The sequence below is a fragment of the Hordeum vulgare genome, chromosome 1H, assembly GCF_904849725.1.
Source record: "Hordeum vulgare subsp. vulgare chromosome 1H, MorexV3_pseudomolecules_assembly, whole genome shotgun sequence".
Classification (NCBI taxonomy): Eukaryota; Viridiplantae; Streptophyta; class Magnoliopsida; order Poales; family Poaceae; genus Hordeum; species Hordeum vulgare.
In genome coordinates, this window is record NC_058518.1 from 425,469,407 (window position 1) to 425,492,853 (window position 23,447).

Here is a 23,447-nt window from a genome sequence, read left to right on the forward strand (position 1 = left end):
GCCTTGGCAGCAGAGTCCACGTTAGCGAGGTTTTGAATTTCGAATTCCGGATCACCGGCGCGCTTGCTACACCTACAAAGGCTTACGTAAAGATTTTACGTACAAACTGATGTGTAAGATTGTGATTGGTAATTGAGGGATGAGGGGCCCCACCCCCACTGAAAATCAGGGGGGGAGAGAAGGGTTAGTTTGGAAAGTTAAGTAAACCTTTGTAAGTTTTTGTATGTCTAGCATTATTGTTTATAAGTCCACGCCCCCGGAACAATTTCTCCTGACTATAATCGTCGGTTAAGAGCACTCCCGATCGGACGGCCACGGAGCGACCTCGCCAGTCACGTCCGCGTCCGCGTCCAGAAAGAGAAACCCTCCCCCCACACAACACAAACCCACGCTCCGCCGGCCGCCGCTTCTTCCCCTTCCAGTACCGTGCCCCTCCCCTTCCCCCCACCCTCTTCTTCCGGCGAGTCCTCTCCGTCCACTCTCCCCGTCGCGCCGCCCGAACCTCCCGTCGACGCAGCCGGCCTCGGGGGGAAGCCGCCGCCTCTCGCCTCCAGTCTGCCGCCGCGATCGTTGTCCTTGAGGTAGACGGTGCCGCGGGCATCTTATTTCTGTGTTGGTTCGTCCGCAAATCCTTAGTGCTTTTTCAAATCGAACAAATGCGTGTAAATTTGGTTGTGCTGTGTTTTTTTTATCTCCCCGCTGACCATGGTTGGAGTAAGACACTCTGTATGTGTTTGGCTTAGTTTAACTTCATTTTTTTCCCTCGAGTAAGACTGGAGATACGACGGGAGAGATCTGAGTTATAAACTGGCACTCTCCAATCGCAATCCATACTTATATACAAGAAGCTGAAGTGAATGCATGGCTGTAGGAGATTACAACTTGCAGTAACTTTAAGCTTTGCTGGATCAAATAGATCTCAAGGTCCTAGCCAATAGTTGGTTGTCGTGTTGTGGAAGCAATATCTGCCCATTAGGGCTGCTGCTTCTATACTAGTGCTAGTCAGTCCTGCAATATGTGAATGTAATAGACAGTGATAGCAAATATAGTAACATTCTCTGGTGGCGTTCTTGTCGGCAGTAAATGATGTCTGAAGATGGACTTCTGGTTGTTATGTAGTTTGGTCCCTGTGGTGAAATGTTGGTTCAAAAACTGTCTTTACCTGTCACTTTCTTTTACCTGTGCCGGGCTGGCCAGGCTCCTTCTGTTCTCTAAGTGGGGTTTGGATTCTGCGGCTGGGGATGTGTTTTGGTTGTAAAAACAGGTGCTGGTTTCGTTAATGAAATTGGGGTAGAAATCCCTTTTTATTAAAAAAAAGATATAGTAACATTGCACATTGTTTTTTTTTTGTGCTAAGGTTGAACCACTGTTATTCTGTAATTGCTAGTTGTATCATTGATTTCCTCTGTAAACCAGCCACTCTGAGCAAAATGCTTTTCAATACGAACGAATGAAGTTGGTGTTCTCCATTTTCTTATGGGGCCATGTGGCCCCTTTAAGGGGAGGCAGTCCGGTGCATGTAGCTCCTGCTTGCGCAGGGTCCGGGGAAGGGTCCGACAGCATTGGGTCTATTGTACGCAGTCTTTCCCTGTATTTCTGCAAGAGGTTGTTTCCAGGACTTGAACCCGTGACCTCATGGTCACAAGGTTAAGAAGAAGAAATGATGTTGTTGTTACACCTGTAGACTTAACTATATTTTGCTAACTGGTGTTTAGTTGTAGTCCTTGTTGGTACTAGTGTATGGTACTTCAGGGGCAGGCCCTCGAATTGCTCCACTAATTTCATTGTTTACTTAATATTGTATTACTTTCTGTAATTTGGGATCATGCTAATGCCTATTCTTGGTGATTTACCAGTAGGTTGCTGTGTGAAGTGCCACCTTTCCACATGGATTCAACTGCGCAAGATTTCCAACCCCGGACATTCACCATCAAACTGTGGCCACCGAGTGAAAGCACTCGTCTGATGCTTGTAGAGAGGATGACCAAGAACCTATCCGACGAGTCCATCTTTTCTCGCAAGTATGGCATTTTGGGCAAAGAGGAGGCTCATGAGAATGCTAAGAGGATCGAAGAAGTGTGCTTTGCTTCTGCAGATGAGCATTTCAAGAAGGAGCCTGATGGTGATGGGAGTTCTGCTGTCCAGCTATATGCAAAAGAAACTAGCAAGCTGATGCTTGAAGTCCTGAAAAAAGGCCCAAGGACAACCGCAGAACCAGAAGCACCTGTTATTGATGCACCTCTTGAGCCTGCTGCTACTGTGTTTGATATATCTGGTGGCAAGCGCGCTTTCATTGAGGCAGAGGAAGCAAAGGAACTTCTCAGTCCACTAACAAAACCAGGAAACTCGTATAAAAGGATTTGTTTCAGCAACAGGAGCTTTGGTATTGGTGCTGCCAATGTTGCTGGACCAATTCTTGAATCAATAAAATCGCAGCTCACAGAGGTAGATATCTCAGATTTTGTCGCTGGAAGACCCGAGGACGAAGCCCTTGATGTGATGCGCATATTCTCCAAAGCTTTAGCAGGGTCTGTACTGAGGTACCTGAACATCTCCGACAATGCTTTAGGCGAGAAGGGTGTGAGGGCATTCACCGAGCTGCTGAAATCACAGGGCGACCTGGAAGAACTATATGTGATGAACGATGGCATATCAGGAGAAGCTGCAAAAGCTCTATCTGAGCTTATTCCTTCAACAGAGAAGCTTAAGGTTCTCCACTTCCACAACAATATGACTGGTGATGAAGGTGCTATGCCAATCGCTGAGATGGTTAAGCGTTCTCCAAACCTAGAGAGTTTCAGGTGCTCAGCGACAAGGATAGGATCTGATGGTGGAGTGGCACTGGCTGAGGCATTAGGGACATGTACTCGTCTGAAGAAACTTGATATCAGGGACAACTTATTTGGTGTGGAGGCAGGGGTAGCTCTCAGCAAAACCCTTCCAAAGCTTGGTGGTCTCGTTGAGCTGTATCTCAGTGACCTCAATCTTGAGAACGAGGGGACAATAGCAATTGTGGATGTCCTGAAGCAGTCAGCACCTCAGCTGGAGGTCCTTGAAATGGCAGGAAATGAAATAACCGCCAAAGCAGCCAAGGCTGTAGCAGAATGCTTAACAGCAATGCAGTCGCTCAAGAAGCTGACCTTGGCCGAGAATGAACTGAAGGATGCCGGGGCGGTGACAATTGCCAAATCTCTGCAGGAAGGCCACCCAGGTCTGGAGGAGCTTGATGTGAGCACGAATCTGTTTCAGAGGTCTGGAGCCCGGTGCTTTGCTCAAGCAGTCGCGAACAAGCCAGGTTTCGCATTGCTGAACATCAATTCGAATTTCATCTCCGACGAAGGGATAGACGAGGTGAAGGAGATCCTAAAGGGAGGCGAGAACTCGCTGGAGGTGCTTGGCCCGCTGGATGAGAACGATCCCGAGGGGGACCCTGAAGATGACGAAGAAGAGGAGGACGACGAGGACGAGGAAAAGGACGGGAACGATAACGGCGACGGTGGCCTGGGCTCGAAGCTGCAGGGCCTGAAGGTGGAGGAGGAGGACTAGTCGTGTGCTAGGGTGGTGGACTGGCCACTATATCTTTTTGCTCCGGTTAGCTTCTGAAATGTCCACAGTATGGGTTAAAATTTTCACATGAAGAGAGCTCACTGTGGCTCAATTGTTTTGAACTGAGCCAAGCGCAAGCAGCCAGACGGGCGGCTTATCTGCACTTTTGTAACTTCGGTTGAACATTTTCTTCTTCTTCATGCTTTTAGCACCTTCTCGGTTCTCTGGTAAAAAATATTTGCTGAGACATTGGCATGGCATGTGTTTGCCGAGATATTTTAGGAACGTACACTACGCCGTGCTGTGATATCCGCTGGATCCATGGGGTTGACTAGATGCTGCCTACACCATGTCGGCAGTGGCAGATTGATCCAAGCACCGTGTGCGTGTGGTTTCTATCCATCCACAGAATAATGATACAACCTGCATGGGCACTGCCGCTGAGTTGGACGAGCCAACGGCCTCTTGCATTCTCCGCCGCAAAGGTTTCGTATACATGTCGAAGATTGCTCTTTATGTGTTATGGTGCTACTACTTCCTTCGTGGCTAAGATATGATTAATGCCGCGGCTCCCCTGTTCACACGTCCCGTCGCCCTCTTCCGTTTACCTTAATAAATCATGCAGCTGCATGCTCTTTCTTTGGGGTAATCAAATTTTGCAACCGGGATCTTCCTCCGAGGTCCATTTCAGTACGTGGTGCTTTGATCTGTTCCCAAATCTGTCCTTTTTAAAAACACAATGGCGGTCCAATTCAGTCACCTCTATTCTTTTTCGAGACCAGGCCTTCGCCTTTACTTGCCGTGCACTGTTACACAGTTTTCTTCTTGAGACGGACGATCTTAATTTAAGTCAATTGGGACAATCTTATTTTTAAGTTTGTGACTGAAACGAGATCGAGTGGTTGTATATTGTACAAATACTGACCAGGAAATCACTGATAGTTATTACTGCCACCTTTGTTCCCAATTATAATGTGGTTTGGATATTTTAATATGAACTACTCTCTTCGTTTTTAAATACAAGTCTTTTTAAGAATTTCATTACAGACTACATACGGATTATATAGACTACATTCATTTATTTTCTTCATATGTAGTTCGTAATAGATTTTTTTTAAAATTATATTTAAAAACGAAGGGAGTATATACAGATTGAAGTGAGTGAACAAATGCACTAATCGTGTCAATTAGGATGAGTTATTCTGGACATACATCCGATTCATGAAAAAAATAAAACTTTCTTATAATTCGAAACAGAGAGTTTATTTATTTATATACCCCCTCCGTCCTAAAATAAGCGATTAAAAAATGACTCAACTTTGTACTAGAGTTAGTACAAAATTGAGTCACTTATTTTGGGACGGAGAGAGTATATATTATAGAAAAGGAATATACAAGGAGGGCCTAAACGTAAAACCTAAGCGATGGCCAGTCGGTAAAACCACACCGTTGGGCCTCTATCTCTCTCGGGTGCAGCCTCCTCCCTCGCTCGCCTTCTTCACTCCATCTCGCCTCCTCCCCTCCCTCCCTCCCCTCACGCGATCAGAGGAATCCCCCAAACCCTAATCCCCCTCCGCTCCTCGCAGCCGGAACCATCCATCCTTTCCCGGGGGTTCCTCTACTTCATAGCCGATCCTAATTCCTTGGCTGCTAGGGTTCGGAGATGGGCGACCACATGACCGTCTTCCGCTCACTTCGCGAGCTCTTCCCTCAGGTACGGCCGATCCGCCTTTCCATCTGGCACGGGGATATTGGTGTTGCTCGGAGGGGAAACGTGGGGAGGATTCGATTTTTTGTTCGGCGGCGAGGCGAGGGTTTGGGCTATTGGTAATTTCGCCTGCAGGAGGAGACTTGTTACAGATTGGGAATAGTGAATTTCCATTCGGACGCACCAGGATTTTACCATGAGGCGGGACGTGGCCGGGGTCTGATTTTAGTTTCCTTTGGAACAACTGGGTTATCACTAGATCAATTCATACTTCCTCTGAAAGAGTTAGATTATTCTTTTTAGGGGAATTGTTGTGTCTTCTGCATGGGTAATCCTTGATTTGTCCATGGCTGCCGTCTAAGGGGTGACATTTTTGTGTGCTCTTTCTGCAGGTTGATCCCCGCATGCTGAAGGCTGTCGCGATAGAGCACCATAAAGATGCCGATTCTGCTGTGGTTGCCGTCCTTGACGAAGTCATGCCATCTATGATAGGTTCGGTCGAAGTCTCTAGCCTCCATCATGAGGCTGCGGTATCTAAGGACGATTTTCTCATAAGCTTATCTGCGAATCAGGATGAGCGCGAAACAGGAAGTTCATCATCTGCTGGTAAGTATAAAGACCGACATTAGTTGATCCTTGTATGTTGAAGGCTGTCGCCATGTAGAACACCATAAAGATGTTCATTTCATGGTGGTAGCTGTCCTTGATGAAGTCATGCTATCTATGACAGGTCCAGTCAGAATTTCAAGCACCCATCATGAACCTGTGGAATTTACGCACGATCTTTTCAGAAATTTATCTGCTAATCACACTGTGCGAGAAACCGGAAGTTCATCATCTACTGGTAAGTAAAAAGATTGAGATTCTATCAATCTAGGCTTAGTGTAGAAGGCGCTCCATCAGGGTGCTTCTATTGACATATGTGAGATCTAATCAAAAAATTTGCATGCATAGGTTTAATTGTTGTGTAAGGATGATGTTCTTGATCTTCTGGGTTTAGGATAGGCTGTTGGCCCAAATGTTTACTCTTGTAGCACTAAGCACTAGGTGATTTGTGTAGAAACCCTAGTACTGACTGTTTTGTAATTTAACTTGTTACAATGATGTTAGTGTTAATTTAACCACCCAAAGGCTGCGTGATTATGGGATTTCTTATTCTTGCCTTGCACTTATATCTTACTCATTGAGCTCTTGTGGGTTTAACTTCAGCGCTAATCTGTACAAAGTCCTTATCTTCAATAAATTGCAAGAACATTTTCTCTGATATATAATATTCATTAGAGCCTTTCTCGTTTTCTGAAGTTGTGCTAATGAATGGACTCAAATCAGGTTATGATGTGCATGTCGATGAAGCTAATGGAAATGTTGATTCTGCAATCATAACCGACATGCAAGAAAATGCTGTGGGTGAACTGGATGCGACTCCATCATTACAATTGATGAATGAACAACTAGATTTCCCTTCATGTTCTGTGCCTGAACTTAATGATAAGCAGTGTGATTTGGCCGTTCAAGATTTCTTAAATTCATGTAACTCATATCATTCAGATAACCGAGTTGGAAATGGCGGGTCTCTATGGAGTGCATACATTGATGAATCACTCCTGGGGAAAAATGGCAATGACAGCATAAATCTTAATGTTGCGCAAGTCCATGGGAATGATGTGGACATCACGGACCCATTTGGGGAATCCATCTCTGACCCTGAAGATAAGCAGCGTGCTTTGGCCCTTGAAGATATTTTAAAATCGTGTTACTCAGATCATTTAGCTAATCAAGTTGGAAATGGTGGATCTTTATCAAGTGAATACTTTATTCAATCACTCATGGGGAAACCTCGGAGCGACAGCATAAATCTTAATGTTGCACAAGTCCAAGAGCAGGATTTTGATATCACAGTCCCAGTTGGTGATTGTATTTCCCAGGATAATCCTTTGAAGCTTCCTTGTTATCATGCAGATGTGGATAACTCTTTTTGTTCCAAGACTTCTACTGGTGTTCTCAGTACTGAAAAAGACATCCTTGCACCTGCGCTGGATTTTCCTATTTCAGACACCCAAGAATCCTTTGTTGGTTCTGGTGGAGTCTTAGTACACAAGGATAACAACTGTGCTGACATTGATTACAACTCTGGGGATAGAGTTGAGCATGGTGACACATTCTTGTCTTCTTCAAGTGAGTTGCTTCCTGATTTGAATTCGAATCACTTTGCCTCCATGGCTTCAACTCATTCAAGCCATTCTGTTAGTATCGAGTCACTTGAGGATTCCATTGCTGATGCAAAAAACAAAAAGGTACTCCAATTATATAAACTCCCACCACTCTTTTTTTTGGAACACTTGTTGTATATACACTTTCTTGGGCACATTTACTCTCATGTGCTTGCATGTGTGTATGGGCCTGTGGTTATGTGGATTATGCTTAGTTTGATTGTTTGTTCTCTCTTATTTAAAATGCACACTCTTTCCTTTCTGGGTTTCATCTCCATAAGAGTGGCTGAGTTTTGACGTTGGCTCGCCAAAAATCCTCCTCCTATCTGATAGAAAAGGGTCCCATGATCCCGAGCCGATCTTACCTTGGCTCGCAAACCATATCGATCCGAATGAATCAGTCTTTCTACAGAGGTCAATCTTTGCCTATTAGGCAAAGAGGATAGCAAGTTCTAAATTCTGTCTCGGTAGGAGCTATGCTGAGACAACTTAGGCCGTGTTTGGAACCACAGTAGATTATGATAATCTGGATTATGAAGATAGATTATATAATCAGGTTTATAAAAATAATCTAGGTGGCATGTTTGGAGACCAGATTATATAAACTGTAATCCAGATTTTTACATTGCATAATGTCCTGTCTGTCCTGTGCGTGCGTTGAGGAGAAAAAAAGGAGGAGGGTGGTGGTTTATTAGCAATCCATAACTACCTCCAACTTTACAAGGATAATGGGTCATTAGCAATCCATAATCTGGTTTTATCTGGGGCAGAGTAGATTTTGAGTTCTTAATAATCTGTCCATCTAGTTTTTATAATCTACAACATAATCTGTCCTGTTTGGAGACAGTATAGATTATAAAAACTGAATTATCATAATCTGGGTGGTTCCAAACAGGGCCTTAGGCTGAGACAACATGCACACCCTTTCTTTTATGTTGAAAAAATTGCATGGCATGAATATTTACATCTAGGTTGATGACCTGCTTACCAAATGTAAGTAGATGAAAATTGAAATTTTAAGCCATTTTGGCATTTTGTGTTAGTAGTAGTATATATTACCTCCATCCGAAAATTCGTGTCTTAGATTTGTCTAGATATGGATGTATCTAACACTAAAATGTGTCTAGATCAAATCGGCAGATTAGACACGAACGCAAAGTGCACTGTATTAAAAGAGAATGCTTTGCTTTAAACACACAAGCTAAGCTCAATAGATTATGTTTCATGCACTGAATGACTGAAATGAAGTGAAAGAAGGATAGTGCTAAAAATACCATTTTAGTCAACTGATTCAGTAAGCGCTTATAGCAGAAATGAGTAGTAAGAATTAATGATATCGCCATAGTTATTCTGGTGTATATAAAGAATACAATTGAGATTCAGCTGCATTTCTTGAAGCAATGTGCATTTGGTGCTAGCTGACTTGTTATAGTCACTGGTCAGTCCGGGCTGTAGTAGGTTTACTGGAGTCATTTTTAGTCATTGTCAGTGATTCTGGGCATATCAGCCATTCTCGTCCCCTTAGGATGGCATGCTATACTTACAGAAAAAAAGCTGCCTTATTGCTGGTCCATTAGCCACATTGATCCATCCTTTGCTAACTTTATGCAAGCCGTATTCTACCTACAGTTTCCTCACATTTTGAACAGTTAGCGACTCCTTCAGTGTCTAAGTAGCTAAAAACTAGGGGACATATAGTGTCTACTGGCACCCTTAAGTTCTGTACTAGTGTGCTAGGCCATCTTAAAACTTTCTGAAGTTGGCGTAGAGGTAATTTGCCACTCCAAAAAATAAATAAATCCAAATTCGATACACAACTCGATAAACTACAAAGAGAAAACTACCGTTTATATTCCTGAATACTACTGTGCAAGAAACTGAATCGACCATGATTTATCTGTTTTAGTTTATTCTCTCAATTAAAAAAAAACTATTTACAATGACTAATTTAAGATGTAAAATACACATTGTATATTATAGTGTCTGATTCGCCGATAACTATTGAAGTTGGACACTTATTCTTGTGCTGTGACATTAATGCAGAACGATCTGTTACCCTCACTTGAGCTGGTTACTAAGATGATAGAGGATGTAGAACTTCTTGAAGAAAAAGCTAAAGTAGCCAAGCGTGAATCGTCTATTTCTGGTACGAGCATTCTCACCAAGGTTGAGGAGCTCAAAGAAATGTTGAATCATGCAAAAGAAGCAAATGATATGGTTTGTCCTTTTATCCCCTGATCAAACTTTATAAAAGAGAGAACCCTTTAGTTGCCTAGCCTAAAGGAGTCTCATCAATTGTGCTATATACAGCATGCTGGTGAGGTTTTTGGCGAGAGATCTATTTTGACCACGGAGGCACGGGAGCTCCAATCACGACTTCAGAGGCTGTCAGACGAGAGGAATAGTTATCTAGTTGTTATTGAAGAGGTATCATCTTAATGCTTTGTTTGATGGTATTTTGTTCATCTACTGAGCTTCCTGACAGAACATTGGAATGGATGGCCCATCATGTTTTATTTGTCTTCAGTTGTTTTGTCCTTTAATGTTGTTATACAATTTAATTTTATGAGAAAACATAATTACCTAGTACTCCCTCTGTAGAGAAATATAAAAGCGTATGATCTAAATGCTATTATATTTCTTTGCAGAGGGAGTACAAATTAAAAAAAATTGAAGTTCATATTGGTATATTGGGTTGCAGAAGTATTTTTAGATTATGAAAGTTGAGTTGCATCTAAACACATCTGCAATCTGATCTATATAGATACGGCAAACTCTTGAGGAAAGATTGGTTGCTGCACAGCAGGAATATGAAGCAGCCGTGAAGGAAAAAGTCGAGAAGGAAGCTTCTGCTCAGGCACTACTCAGTGAACAGGAAAGGGAGATGAATTCCATTGTTGAAGAATCAAGAAAGTTGCAGAAAGAAGCAGAGGAGAATTTGAAGGTATTTCCGTGCAGCCTTTATATGCTTTACCTTTGTGTCTGTAACTTTCTTGTGTAATAAATAATATGAATTTGGACTGCTATCAACATCTGATACTGAATATCATTATTTACTGTATAATAAAATCTTTTATGGGTACTGCTCAAAGTGGCTCTTAATTAAATCTACAGGGCAATAGTTAATGCCTTTAAAAGTAAATGCTTCTTTATGTTTGATACTCCCTCCGTTCCATTATTAGGTGTTGCTGGTTTAAAGTTTGTACTAAATCAGCAACACATCTGTCTTTTAGCACTGCTAGAAGTAGAATAATATGGAACAGAGGGAGTACTGATTATCATTATTTTTGCATTCTTAGAAAAGGTTTTATGGGTTGTGTTGTTCTTATGGAGTTCACACACATCTGTCTTTTAGCACTGCTAGAAGTAGAATAATATGTGTTGGGAGCACATATTGTGAATTAGTTTGAAATTGATTTCAATTGTTAATGTTGCGTGTATTGTCGGATGTGCAGCTGAAGGAATTCTTGGTTGAGCGGGGTCAAATTGTTGATACACTACAGTAAGTTATCATTTCATGTCAGCTACTTTGCTCCGCTTAAGTTTTCCATAGCAATAGACTGCCCTATAACTTATTTACCTAATTATCTCTGAAATTAAACTATACTTCGATGACTCTGGATTGTCTGGAACTTCAGGTTATCTTGTGCCATCTTTGGAAGTAAAACAACATGCTTACTACTCTTGCACCTTTTAACGTCAGCATTATGCTTATGTAGTTTGGCTATTTTTCAGACAATATATAATAGTCTTCTCAGTGAAGCAAGAAATGACCTTGTGAATAAGATGATTCTTGTGTGGCTCGTCTGTTCAGAAATAAGTGACATTTTAGAATTCATGCATTCAAACTTCTCTGTGTGGACAACTAATATACTACCTTTGTACACTAACATAAGACATTTTTGCAGTTCAATTTAAACTGCACAAACGTCTTGCATTAGCTTATGGAGATAGTACAAACTATTTTTTTTGCAAACTGTTCTTTCTGAGATTTGTAAGGGGATTATGTTCTATTAGAGTTTTCATGCAAACTATATTTGCAGTATTATCATCCCAACATATTAGTACAAAAAATAACTGTCATATTATCATCCCATGTTTTCAACATCATTTATTTACAGATCGTGAGTATTCCATTTGTAATTATTTTTGTTATTTTTGTATGATGTTTGGAACTGTTCAGGCATCTTTTCTGAAGTAACAGAGCAGTCAGCTAAGCATCTTTTCTGAAGTAACAGAGCAGTCAGCTAACTATAAATATTAGATTCTTGATAATGCTGTGTCAGTTTATAGGAGTACTGAAACATATCCTTGTCCTTATGCAGAGGTGAGATGGCTGTCATTTGCGAGGATGTGTCTCAACTCAAGCAAATAGTGGATGAGCGCTTATCTTGGAGCAAGTTGCAGCGATCAACAATGTCAAGTCTCTCCTCTTCACTGCATTCTTCGCTTCACAAGAGTGCGAGTTCGTCAGACAGGACCACCGAAGCCGTTGAGTCTAAAGATAAACATACAGTCACTGGAGTTGCAGGGCCAGTGGCTGAAGATCCGGATGTCAACGCGAGAAAGGTTGAAATGTTAGATGGCTGTGACAGTGAAGGTGCAAGCTCAGTGAGTGAAGACAACAGCAAGCAGCGGGCTTCCAACGAGGATGGCTGGGAACTTTGCTGAACTGAAGATGGCTGAAGATCGTCAGGATTGCCTGAGTTTGCTCGATAAATAAAAAATGGTGGTAATAATCGTTTAGAATGTCTCCATTCTGTACGAGCAAAATTAGTGAACTTATATTTCCAGGACTTGTCATGGAATAGCTTGGCCTTTTGGGTGGCGGCAGAATATCAGTATTTGAGACAAGTTAAAATCGTGCTGACATGATATGTATATATACCGAGATTATAGCTTAATCTATAGTATAAATAAACGATTAGTGACATGTCAATGCCAATTTTGTTGCGCACTCGCTTGGTGTAGGCACAAGGAAGCTTTACCCAATGTACTGACTGCTTTCACTTTCTATTTGTTGTAGCAATACTTGAAGTTCTAGCTTATTCCTAACTCAACTCTTTTTATGAAAATATCTGTAGTAGTAGATGTCTACTGTATGCTTTTTCTATAAATTTGATCAAATGTAAACATAATTTTACCTAGGACGAAGCTAGAGCTTCAAGCAATATAGGAATGATGTGGGGTAAGGCGTGTGCGAAGTAAGGCCGCTCCGGACATTGACAACAACGAGTTCAAAGGCACCATCATCCCTTGCCATGGAGTAGGAGTGTAGCCCCGCCATTCATGTGGGTGATTTGGGGACATAGAGAGGGTCGGATTCGAGGATGGCGCATATTTGAGTGAGCAAAACGACTCCGCTCCTTATTGCGCCTGTATTCGGGATGAGGAAAACCAAGACCAGACACATGTATCACTTTGTTCTCTGATTGGCAATGGCGTTTAGGCTGTGTGACCTATCTGGGAGAGTGCAGGGAGGAGCGGGCCACTGTGGCTCCACGAAGTCTTAAACCATATGGAAGAAAATGGGGGAGTAAAAGAATTTCTACCACGGGATGAGGAGGATTAAGAAGGCAACACGCGTGATCAAGATCAAGATCAATGGCAGTTGCACGCATCAATCCGTTGTTTGATTGGCAATAGTTCGCGGTGATCTCTTAAAGTGTCTCGATTGTGCTCGTTAGAAGCTATTGGGGAGAGTGTGGGGAGGAACGGGCGCTCCACGGCCATCTTAGCTTGAAGTCTTTAACCAGATGGAAGAAAAAGGGTAAGTACAAAAGTGATAACAGAGAAATTCAGAAGCAAGACATTATGACCTGCCTTCTTATGTTGTCGACAAAAGGTGAATTTTATTGACTCAAAGAGGATACAAAACCAAAGAGACCTGGCTTCTTATGTAGCCAAATCATAGCGTTAGTTCGTGTTCTCCTTGAAAGCAAGACGATTCGCTCAAAGCCTAGTCGGTAACCCCAACGGAGTTGTGTAGATTATGGAGGCCCTCTGTGTCCATGTATCCATGTTTACCTCTAGTTGCATTTATCCCCATCACGCATCGGTGTACCCTATTTTAGCGATCACGGTCAACCTGTTGGTCTATGCCTTATGCACACAACTCTGTGATATTGAAGTGTGTTTTGGTAATGATCATCAAAAGAAGGATTCTAGATTGACGTCGGTTAACACAGAAGGTGGTACCATTTTGCAAGAGTTTGAAAGAAGGGAGTATCACAATGGAGATGCATTAGACCAGAAACAGATGGATGCCTCAAGATCCGGTCCCTCTTGCAATGGAGGTGATGTTTTGTCGTGAGAGTAGAATAAAAAAAGATAGAGGGAAGGGAATGTAGGAAAAGGGTAAATAAACCATGAAGGCAATGGTGCGACGCATGTGTGAAACGAGGCGACTCCGGTCATGAGGACGACCAGGCAACGCCGGCCCAAACCAATGACGTGGCATCATCGAAATCACGTAGCATTGGCAATGAAGAGCTGTATGTCGGTGTATAAGGAACGGAGAGGGGTGAATTCAACGAGGGGGCATATTTGAGAACATAACGTGTTCGTGTACTTCTACTCTGGGAGGGGGGCATTAAGAAGACAAAGTGTGATTAAGATCAAGAACATATGTCATACTCATGAGTGTATGTATGTGTATGTGAGCGTTTATAACGTGGTTGGATGGTTATGAGGATAGTGGTATCTCTAGCCCATGAGGTTTCAAATTCTGATGCTCATATTTATTTCTGTATTTATTTCAAGATTTTCGGCGATGCGCGTTTAATGAAAGGAGACGTTTCTGTCGACTACGAGGCGTCTACATTGACTTCGTAAAAATCTCGAGATGATATGCCGGCTCAGTCTCGGCAATGGGTCAGCCTACCAGTGCACCAGGCGAGGTGGCACTAGAGCACCACATCCCCCTTCCCTACCCCGACGTCATGCTGCCGCACGACTGACATTTGGATCTAGAGAGGATCCCAGTGCCAGCGGTGCCACGGTCGATGCGGGCGCATGCGAAAGAGGTGAGGCACCGGCGACAACAGCTGACGCCAGAGCAGCGACGTAACCTCATGTACGCTGCAGACTCTCCCGAATGGGAGGCCTGATTTGCGTGGGAGCACGAGGAGCAGCGTCGGCGTGGCGTCCGTGACATGGTGGCTGGACCGTCGCCGCCCTCGTCGTGTGCGAAGAAGACCAGGAGGTGGAAATCGCGTACTAAAACGCGCTGGCAGCCGTCCTGCATGCAAGCAAGGAGGAAGCACGCCTCAAGGAGGAGGAGGAGGAGGCGGCGGCTTACCAGGCGCAGATGGCGGAGGCCATGGCGCTCTCCAATGCCGGTGCTGCAGTCGTGCCGCCGTTGGCCCCGCCGTCCTCCGTGAAGGCTGAGCTAGGGCCGCTGGTCCTCAGGCCCGACCAGTATGCCTGGGACGGGGTGGTGAGTGACTGGGTCAGCACGCCACCTGTCTGTTTGGGTGCGACGCCGTAGTAGGAGGCAGCCTACCTGGAGCACTAGCGGTAGCGGCAGTTGGCGTAGGAGCGGGTAGCGGCCCGGCGGACCGAGCAGCTGGAGCGCAAGGCCGAAGCTGAGGAGGAGTGATGTACTGCCCAGCTAGCGCCGGTGCAGCCACCGGCGAACAACATCGCCGTCGCATGGGAGACGGCCTTCCCTTGGGCTGGCCCGTCCCCGACGCTCGTCGACCTCACAGGCCCAACGACGACGAGGAGAATGACGCATAGGGCAGTGTACCTCCTCGTTTTTAGCTTATTAAATTTTCTGTTTAATGTAATGTGGATTCGTGGCAATATCGCTAGTCTTTCATGTCGACATTATGCCAGAATTACCGCTGGTCTTGGGTTGGGCGCAAACGCCGACCCAATTACAAAAGCGGACATGGATGTCCGTCAGGTGATCCAAATGAAGAAAATACGGACGAAACGCGTATCCATCTAGGTCACGCGATTGGAGTTGCCCTAATGGTTTGCTACCGTACCATGTTTAAAAAATAAAATAATAGACGCATGTGTTAGTTTGTTGAAATTGTTGTGATCTGAATCATTCAAGGAGGACGTCCTGCAATGTCTCGATCATGCTGATTAGAAGTGGTTGGCGAGACTGCGGGTAGCAGCGGGCGTTTCACGGCCACCGAAGTCTTGAACCGGATGAAAAGGAAGTGCATTTGATAGCCAGCTTCATTTTCATTTACCTATGTGGATTGACTAGGCAACCCTCATCAAACCCACGGAGACGACACTAATAAGCAGACACAATAAAAAGATGACCAAAATCACCAAACATCAAAAATTCAAAATTAGTACTACCTCCGTCCAAAAATACTTGTCCTAAAAATGTATAAAATAGATGTATCTATAATTATAATAAGTCTAGATACATCTATTTCTAGGATAAGTATTTCCGTACGGAGGGAGTACTAGTAAAACCAATAATGCTAGACATACAAAAACTTACAAAGGTTTACTTAACCTTCTAAACTAACTCTTCTCTCCCTCCTGATTTTCAGTGGAGGTGGGGCCCTCACCCTTTAGTTACCAATCACAATCTTACACATCAATTTATACGTAAAATATTTACGTAAGCCTTTGTAGGTGTAACATTACTCCTAGTAAAACCATCGTCCAACCACAAGCGTGTCGCAATCGACTAGAAGACGTTAACTTGCACTAGAAATATTCCGCGCTAACCAAACACGAGATTCGCCGGACAAATCGGCTCCGATCCACCGCCCGATCCGGGCCGTGGACGTCTGGGATGCCTCGATCCGTCGCTGTCCCCCACACGCCAACCGAACCTGCCCCACTCGCTTTCCCCAACCCAAGAAGCAACGCGACGCAAGCAGGCAGGCAGACAGCCACCACACGCCGACGCCAAACCCCGCGAACCAATCGGGAGCTCGGGAGGAGCGACGATGGCCCGCCGCAGCGGCTGCTCCGTCGGCGCCGCGCTCCTCGCCCTCGCCGCCCTCCTCGCCGCCTCGGCCGTCCCCGGGGCCGCCGGGTTCCACCTCGGCGGCGACGAGAGCGGCCTCGTGCGGGGCATGCTCGCCGCCGTCCGCGAGCGGGCCGAGGCCGAGGACGCCGCGCGCTTCGCCGTCGCTGAGCACAACAGGAAGCAGGTGCGCCTCGGTTGCCGTCCCTCGCTCGCTCGCTCGCTCCAGTCCAATTTTATTCGGTCGATGCGGATTCCGTCGTCGGAGTAAACTGTGTTTGCCCTACGGCGTGTTACGGTTGGGCCCGTCCATGAGCCGAAGAAGCAAGTGCTTGACGTAGGGCCGATCTGTGCAAGTTTAAGGGCGTAATGATGCGCGCGATAGCATGCAAGTTTGGGGATCTACTTGTCGATTTCCGAATTTCGTTGACTTAAGTGAAACGTGTGCAGTGCAGCTATAGCGATTCTAGTACTATTTATTCCGCGTTCTAAGCGCCCAGCGGCAAGTTTTGAGACCTAATTGTTAAATTGCAGACTTTGCTGGCTTCAGTGGAAACATAGGTTTTAAACAGCTAGCGTCCATCGTTGCGTCTTTCATGTTCTGATGATTGCAGTTTCGCGTGCACTTTATGAGCTCATGAATATATCTGATCATGGATTGAGTTGCTCCTTGACACGTTTTTTTGGATCATCATGATGGAACTTATATTTCCAGATTTTGTCACCATATGGGACATTTTGATGTTTGCTTATATTATCTGATAGGCTGCGTTCGTCGTCAAAATATATAATGCTTAAGTTCCTCTGATGTTAATGTTGTTGTGTAGCCTTCATGAAAACATGGTAGATTTCCTCTGATGTTAGTCTTGCTGTGCAGGGTTCTGCATTGGAGTTTACACGGGTTGTGGACGCGAAAAGGCAAGTGGTTGCTGGGACCTTGCACAACCTGATGGTGGAGGTAGTGGATTCTGGAAAGAAAAGTATGTACAAGGCAAAGGTATGGGTGAAGCCGTGGCAAAATTTCAAGGCGGTTGTCGAGTTCCGTCATGCCGGGGACTTCCAGTCTGAGTCTTCCGTTGCTTCTGATGGTAGCACTGGGCAAGGTATTCTTGGTCTCACTAGCTTTCTTAATATCTAAGGTGATAGTGTTGAATGTTATCAAGTATTAACTCTGTATCAAAATATAAAAACGTCTTATATTTTGATACAGAGGTAGTACTATCTAGTTCTGTAAGTATTTCAATGCTAATGGTTTGTCTTGTCGCATGGTCTGAATAACTTCTTTAATGCTGGAAAACATGTCCTGTTTGGCAACACCTGGATTGGGCCAGATAAAATGAAAATAGTCCAGCAAGAGAACTCTGCAAAAGATCAAATTATCACATCCGTGTATAAACATTTATCAAATACTTCGTGATTTGGTAATTAATTAGTCCAACCTATTAAGAACGATGATTTCTGCTTATAAAAGTAAAATTTCCCAGCTATCCTCAAGCTGTCCCTTCAAACCGACATGGCACCCAAGATGCACAGCAACGATAACACTGGACTTTCTGTTGACTCGTCCTCTTCTCAGGTCTGTTTGATCACCCCTTCTCATGTTCAACTCGTCACAATGCCTTTTCCAGTCACCATCAAAATGTCAAGTAGTTCATATTCATGGGCTAATATGTCTTATGGTTGATGATTTAACTTCCCTAGTAAGAAATAAATAAGGACTTATCATGTTGTCTTGCTACTGCAGAAGTCTTTTATTCGAGAGGCAACATCCTAATCCAAATTAGGTTGCTGTCGCAAGTGTATTATCCACATACTATGAACATGAAAGATCTAAGCATTTGCAATCCACCACCACCTAGTGTCACTCATTTTTCTGTTCTCTGTTTGAAGAAAGTATAGTCAATCATACACCAACACCAGGTCTTCCCCATGAAATCATTTGCAACTTGCAGTGATGACATAGTTTATCCATTTTTTGAGTAACCTATTTTCAAGATCCTGGAAGGGGAGCCTTGGCGCAGAGGTAAAGCTGTCGCCTTGTTCCATGAGGTCACGGGTTCAAGTCCTGGAAACAGTCTCTTGCAGAAATGCAGGGAAATGCTGTGTATAGAAGACCCAAAGTGGTCAGACCCTTCGCAAGCGGGAGCTACGTGCACCGGGCTGCCCCTATTTTCAAGATGCTGGTACCATGGCGTTCTATTATCCTTCACGGTCGATTTTCAAAAAACTTATATTCTGAAATAATGTACTCCTTCAGTCCCAAATTTGAACTAAAACCACGACACTTATTTTGGGATGGAGGGAGTATGTTAGAAGCCAGTAGACAATTGATATAATGTTATTCACGTCGCCAAACATACTTAAAGTTGCGGATCTATATGCTTGAAACTATCTAGATGGGACATGTGAAATATGTCACTAGACATGTCACTAGAAGTACTTCAAAAAAATTTGTCTGCACAAACACAAAATTACAAGAAATAGTGTTCAAAGTAAAAAAGAAGTCGACAACATCATTCACAGATTCTTTGACACTTCTGATGTTTTTCTTCCTAAATTATTGGCATTTTCCCTAACCGCATGGTGAAATTTCCGAAAATACCCATGTTAGTTATACCCATCATAGCACACTTTTACCTGATTGCTGGTGCTTGTGGGTTATAAGAGGTATTTTGTCCAGATTGATTTAAACAATAACTTGCTTGTTATGGGTGAGTTGATCAAAGTCCAAGTATTAGAAGTGCAGGGGGTAATTGACTTTGCATGAGATACACTCTTCTGTTATTGGGGGTATAACCACAAGAACTAAGGTGGTGTTTCTTTCCAAGGGACTAGACTTTTTTTAGTCCCAGGGACTAAAGAAAAAAGTCCCTCTAGTAGAGTCTTTTTCTAGTCCCTTAAGAAAAAGTCCCTCCTGTTTTTTTTACCTAGGGACTAAAAGGGATTTTTTTTAGTCTAGTCCCTCTAAAGAAACACCACCTAAGTCGTAACGAGCATTACTTATTTGCTCCATTGAGTTATTTGTGAGCACATTGTGGCAAAATATAACCCAATTTTGATTTCCAGGCACACAAGGCGTGAAGGTTGCTTCCATGGAGTATGGAACTGGAAGGCGTGAAGGTCGGAACATGAGGTTCTGAAATGTAGCTGCCAGCAACTTGTGAACTTAAGTACTACTAGTAGTTTCCCCTGTGCAAAGTTTTTATCCACCGTTAGTCTGTTATCAAAGTCTTCATCCCCTGTTAGATAGTACTACTATATGCTGTCACACGGACATTCTTTGAGCTTTTGACAGTTTGACGTCTGAACTCTGTATATTTGTTTTAAAACGTGGTGACTCTGTATATTACATACTGTTCATGCCCAGGTAAGTACATTATGGCATTATTAGTGTTGCCTTCATTTGTTCATTCATGTCCCGAAGGACAAGGCATGTGTTCGGTGAACCTACATATATACAAGTCACCACTCGCTTTGTATAAAAAATGTAAGACCTTTTTTGACAGTGACGTTGCCAAAAAAAAACGTCTTATATTCTAAAGGGTCGTCAAAACTCAATACAAAACCAAGATCTTTACATGATTGAATATGTTAATGCATTTTGTATTATGTGAATGAATTTATCTTCGCATTATCAATTATCTTAAACAAGGAGCAGAACTTGGCGCCATTTCATGTGCACTTCCTCTCCTCTTCGAGAAGATTTTTCTAGATAAAAAGGCTTGAGACGTGTTCGACTTTTAATTAACAAAGCCATCAATCGATCAAGGATATAATGAGATTTTGAATTAACACAATGCCAAGGATTACAATAGACTTTGAATTAACAAAACCATCAACCGTCCAGGAATTACAAGGTTCGTGAGCAGCTTACAACACAACTTAGCAAGCACAAATGGTGTTGCCCACTACACTCCCCAAGAACTACAAGTAGAAGAGGAGCAGAGGATCATCCGATTGCCACGGGGAAGATCAAGACCATGGCTGCTCCACTGGGCTGAGAAGAAGCAACTCCTTCCTTCTCTACTGCCGAAGAGGGCCCCAACCCTCACGTCCTGGCAGGACGCCACACCGTTGGTAAGAAGAGGCGCTGACCCAAGAGTTAGGAGAGGATGATGGTGTGGCATCCTCTATGAGATCTCAACATTGTTAGCAGAATAATGGCGTGGATGGACCCAACTAATGATATACTATGAGATCTCATCGTCACATTATCAACATTATTATGTTAAGAGTTAACATATACTCACGTCCTTAGACCACGAGAATGCCGTGTACCTTCATATAGTACAATTTCTTTGGGTTGCCAAAAGTAACCATAAATGGGTGATCATAATGTTAACTTTCGGGTACATTGGAAAAATATGTCAAGGGACTCGATAGTTTGAGACTCGGATTCACTCCTCCCCGATGCAAAGATGCTCTCCAGGACCACTCGGTACTATGGTATCCATCATCGTATGGCTAGCCAAAACATAATATGATCACATCGATATCGAAATATGGAAACAAGAAAAGAGAACAGAACCATCAACAAGGATAACTTGTATTGTGATCAAGTAGTTGCTTCACAAGGATATTGATAAAAATCTCGCATGTGTTTTGTTAAGTATTGTGAATCAAAAGTATCCAACATCATATGGCCAGACACAACGTAATATGATCACAGGGATACCGAGATACGGAACAAGAAAAGAGAACAGAACCGATAACAAGGATAACTTGGTATTGTGATCAAGTAGTGGCTTCACAAGGATATCGATGGAAATCTCGCATGGGTTTGGTTAAATATTGTGAATCAAAAGGAATTGTGTGCGAAAACAAAAGGTCCGCTCTATAAATATCTTGGTGTGTACGTGGGAATCAATATGGGTGTTTAGACCCCGTTATTGATTATCTACTGAAAGGTGTTCAAGGCCCTCTCTGCATATTACTGAACCAACACGGTCAAACCCTTAGCGGTTAGTGGTTTGATAGACTATTGGGAGCTATTAGGAGTACGATAAAAATACATCGAAATGTTTTCGTAATCCTGAAAGTGTTTTAGTGAGGTTCGGAAAATGTTTCGGTAATACTAGGAGCATCGCGGAGGCATCCTGGAAGGTACATGAAGGTTCTTGAAGATTCAGAACCTTCTGAAAGGTTTCAAGTGGCCCTAGTGGGCTATCCCCTTGGCTGGCCCAAGGAGTTGCAGTCGCTTGAGTCAAAGGGCCCACATAGGGCAGCGCACCCACCTGGATTCAAGGGCAAGCCAAGTGGTTCATGGGGATATGGAGGGGATCCTCCTCCCTTGGTGTGTTGGCCCTAGGAGGAGGGATGCCTGATACTTGTGATCCGCGTTGGGTTTTGTGTAAAGAGGAACGGGTTATTGCAACACAATGTGGGTAAGTATTTCCCTGAGTTATGAAACCAAGGTTTATCAAACCAATACAAATATCAACAACAACCGTCTTTAGCGGCCGCACACAAAAGAACAAACAACTTGCACCCAACGCGGGCAAGAGGGTCGTCAATCCCCTTGGTCTCGTTATTTGCAAGCAAGTGAGATGTGTAGATAGTTATAGATAATTGTAAATTGCAAAATAAAATGAAAACAAGTAAATGTCAACAAAGTACACAAGGTTTTGTAAATATATGGTGAATAGACCCGGGGGCCATAGTTTTCGCTAGTGGCATCTATCATGAAAACAACATACGGTGGGTAAATAAATTACCGTTGGGCAATTGATAGAAAAGAGGATAGTTATGCGATATTCACGACAATGATCATGTATATTTAGGCATCACAGCCATAAACAAATATGCCAACAACTGTCTGCACCTATTACTATTACTCCACTCATCGACCGCTATCCAGTATGCATCTAGAGTATTAAGTAAAACAGAGTAATGCATGGAGAACGATGACATGATGTAGACAAAGTAAACTCAAGCAATATGAATAAACCCCATCGTGTTATCCTTAGTAGAAGCAACACAAAGACGCATCTTGTCCCCTTCTATCACTGGGATATAGAAACTCACCAGGTTGAACCTAGTACAACGCACCTCTCTCACCGAAGAAATATCAATCTAGTTGGCCAAACTATTTCAGTAGGTTAGAGAAAATTATGAAGCTATCATAGTCATGCACATAAGAATCATATTAGAATTCATAGAAGACTCAAATATTTATAATGAATAATCTGAACATAAACCCACAATTCATCGGATCCCAACAAACGCACCGCACAAAAAGGATTACATCATATGGATCAAAGCGAAGATGCGATGATCATTGTATTGAAGATCAAGACACACACACACACACACACACACACACACACACACACACACACACACACACACACACACACACACAGAGAGAGAGAGAGAGAGAGATAGAGAGAGAGATTGCCATCTAGGTACTAGCCATGACCCGTAGGTCTGTGGTGAACTACTCACACATTTCTTCTTGGCAGTAGGAAGTGGAAATTTGAACCCCCCGATAGTGATTGTGGCAATTGGTTCATTGACATTAATATTATTTACCGAAGCTTGTTTCATTAGAAAATGCACTGTATGTTGCTTGCCATTGACATGAAAAGTAACCTTGATTTTTTTGCAATCAATAACAGCCCCTGCAGTATTTAAAAAGGGTCTACCAAGGATGGCCGACATGTTGTCATCCTTGGGCATATCAAGAATAAGGAAGTCCATTAAGATGGTAACATTTGCAACCACAACAAGAACATCTTCACAAATCCCGATAGGTATAACATTAGATTTATCAACCATGTGCAAAGATATCTCAGTAGGTGTAAGCTTATTCAAATCAAGTCTTTTATATAAAGAGAAAGGCATAACACTAACACCGGATCCTAAATCACATAAAGCAGCTTTAACATAACATTGTTTAATGGAGCAAGGTTTTGTGTGTATACCTGGATCTCCCAACTTATTAGGCACTCCGCCATCAAAATAATAACTAGAAATCATGGTAGAAATTTTAGTTCCAGGTATTTTTTTGTTGGTAATAATGTCTTTCATATACTTA

General features: G+C 43.2%; 3 protein-coding genes across 7 annotated transcripts; all 3 read left to right on the plus strand.

Annotated features, from left to right (window-relative positions):
• The first annotated feature begins 323 nt into the window (after window positions 1-323).
• On the plus strand, window positions 324-3,795 carry LOC123442426 (RAN GTPase-activating protein 2-like). Of its 3 annotated transcripts, none has more exons than XM_045118474.1 (2): window positions 324-581; window positions 1,857-3,795. In XM_045118474.1, the coding sequence occupies exon 2, from the start codon at window positions 1,888-1,890 to the stop codon at window positions 3,544-3,546; it is 1,659 nt and encodes a 552-aa protein (XP_044974409.1). In that variant the 5' UTR covers window positions 324-581; window positions 1,857-1,887; the 3' UTR covers window positions 3,547-3,795. The 3 variants fall into 3 exon arrangements, with proteins under 3 accessions (XP_044974409.1, XP_044974418.1, XP_044974424.1); XM_045118483.1 differs by having other exon boundaries at window positions 327-616; XM_045118489.1 differs by having other exon boundaries at window positions 368-581; window positions 1,860-3,795.
• A 1,223-nt stretch (window positions 3,796-5,018) lies between these two features.
• Window positions 5,019-12,395, plus strand: LOC123442448. Of its 2 annotated transcripts, XM_045118498.1 has the most exons (9): window positions 5,019-5,260; window positions 5,647-5,860; window positions 5,985-6,098; window positions 6,584-7,548; window positions 9,508-9,681; window positions 9,775-9,891; window positions 10,229-10,408; window positions 10,920-10,966; window positions 11,790-12,395. In XM_045118498.1, the coding sequence occupies exons 1-9, from the start codon at window positions 5,210-5,212 to the stop codon at window positions 12,133-12,135; spliced, it is 2,208 nt and encodes a 735-aa protein (XP_044974433.1). In that variant the 5' UTR covers window positions 5,019-5,209; the 3' UTR covers window positions 12,136-12,395. The 2 variants fall into 2 exon arrangements, with proteins under 2 accessions (XP_044974433.1, XP_044974440.1); XM_045118505.1 differs by lacking the exon at window positions 5,985-6,098 and having other exon boundaries at window positions 5,035-5,260.
• Window positions 12,396-16,325: 3,930 nt separating this feature from the next.
• Window positions 16,326-19,821, plus strand: LOC123442463 (cysteine proteinase inhibitor 3-like). Of its 2 annotated transcripts, XM_045118515.1 has the most exons (4): window positions 16,326-16,598; window positions 17,289-17,514; window positions 17,896-17,987; window positions 19,478-19,821. In XM_045118515.1, the coding sequence occupies exons 1-4, from the start codon at window positions 16,392-16,394 to the stop codon at window positions 19,490-19,492; spliced, it is 540 nt and encodes a 179-aa protein (XP_044974450.1). In that variant the 5' UTR covers window positions 16,326-16,391; the 3' UTR covers window positions 19,493-19,821. The 2 variants fall into 2 exon arrangements, with proteins under 2 accessions (XP_044974450.1, XP_044974459.1); XM_045118524.1 differs by lacking the exon at window positions 17,896-17,987.
• The last annotated feature ends 3,626 nt before the right edge of the window (window positions 19,822-23,447 follow it).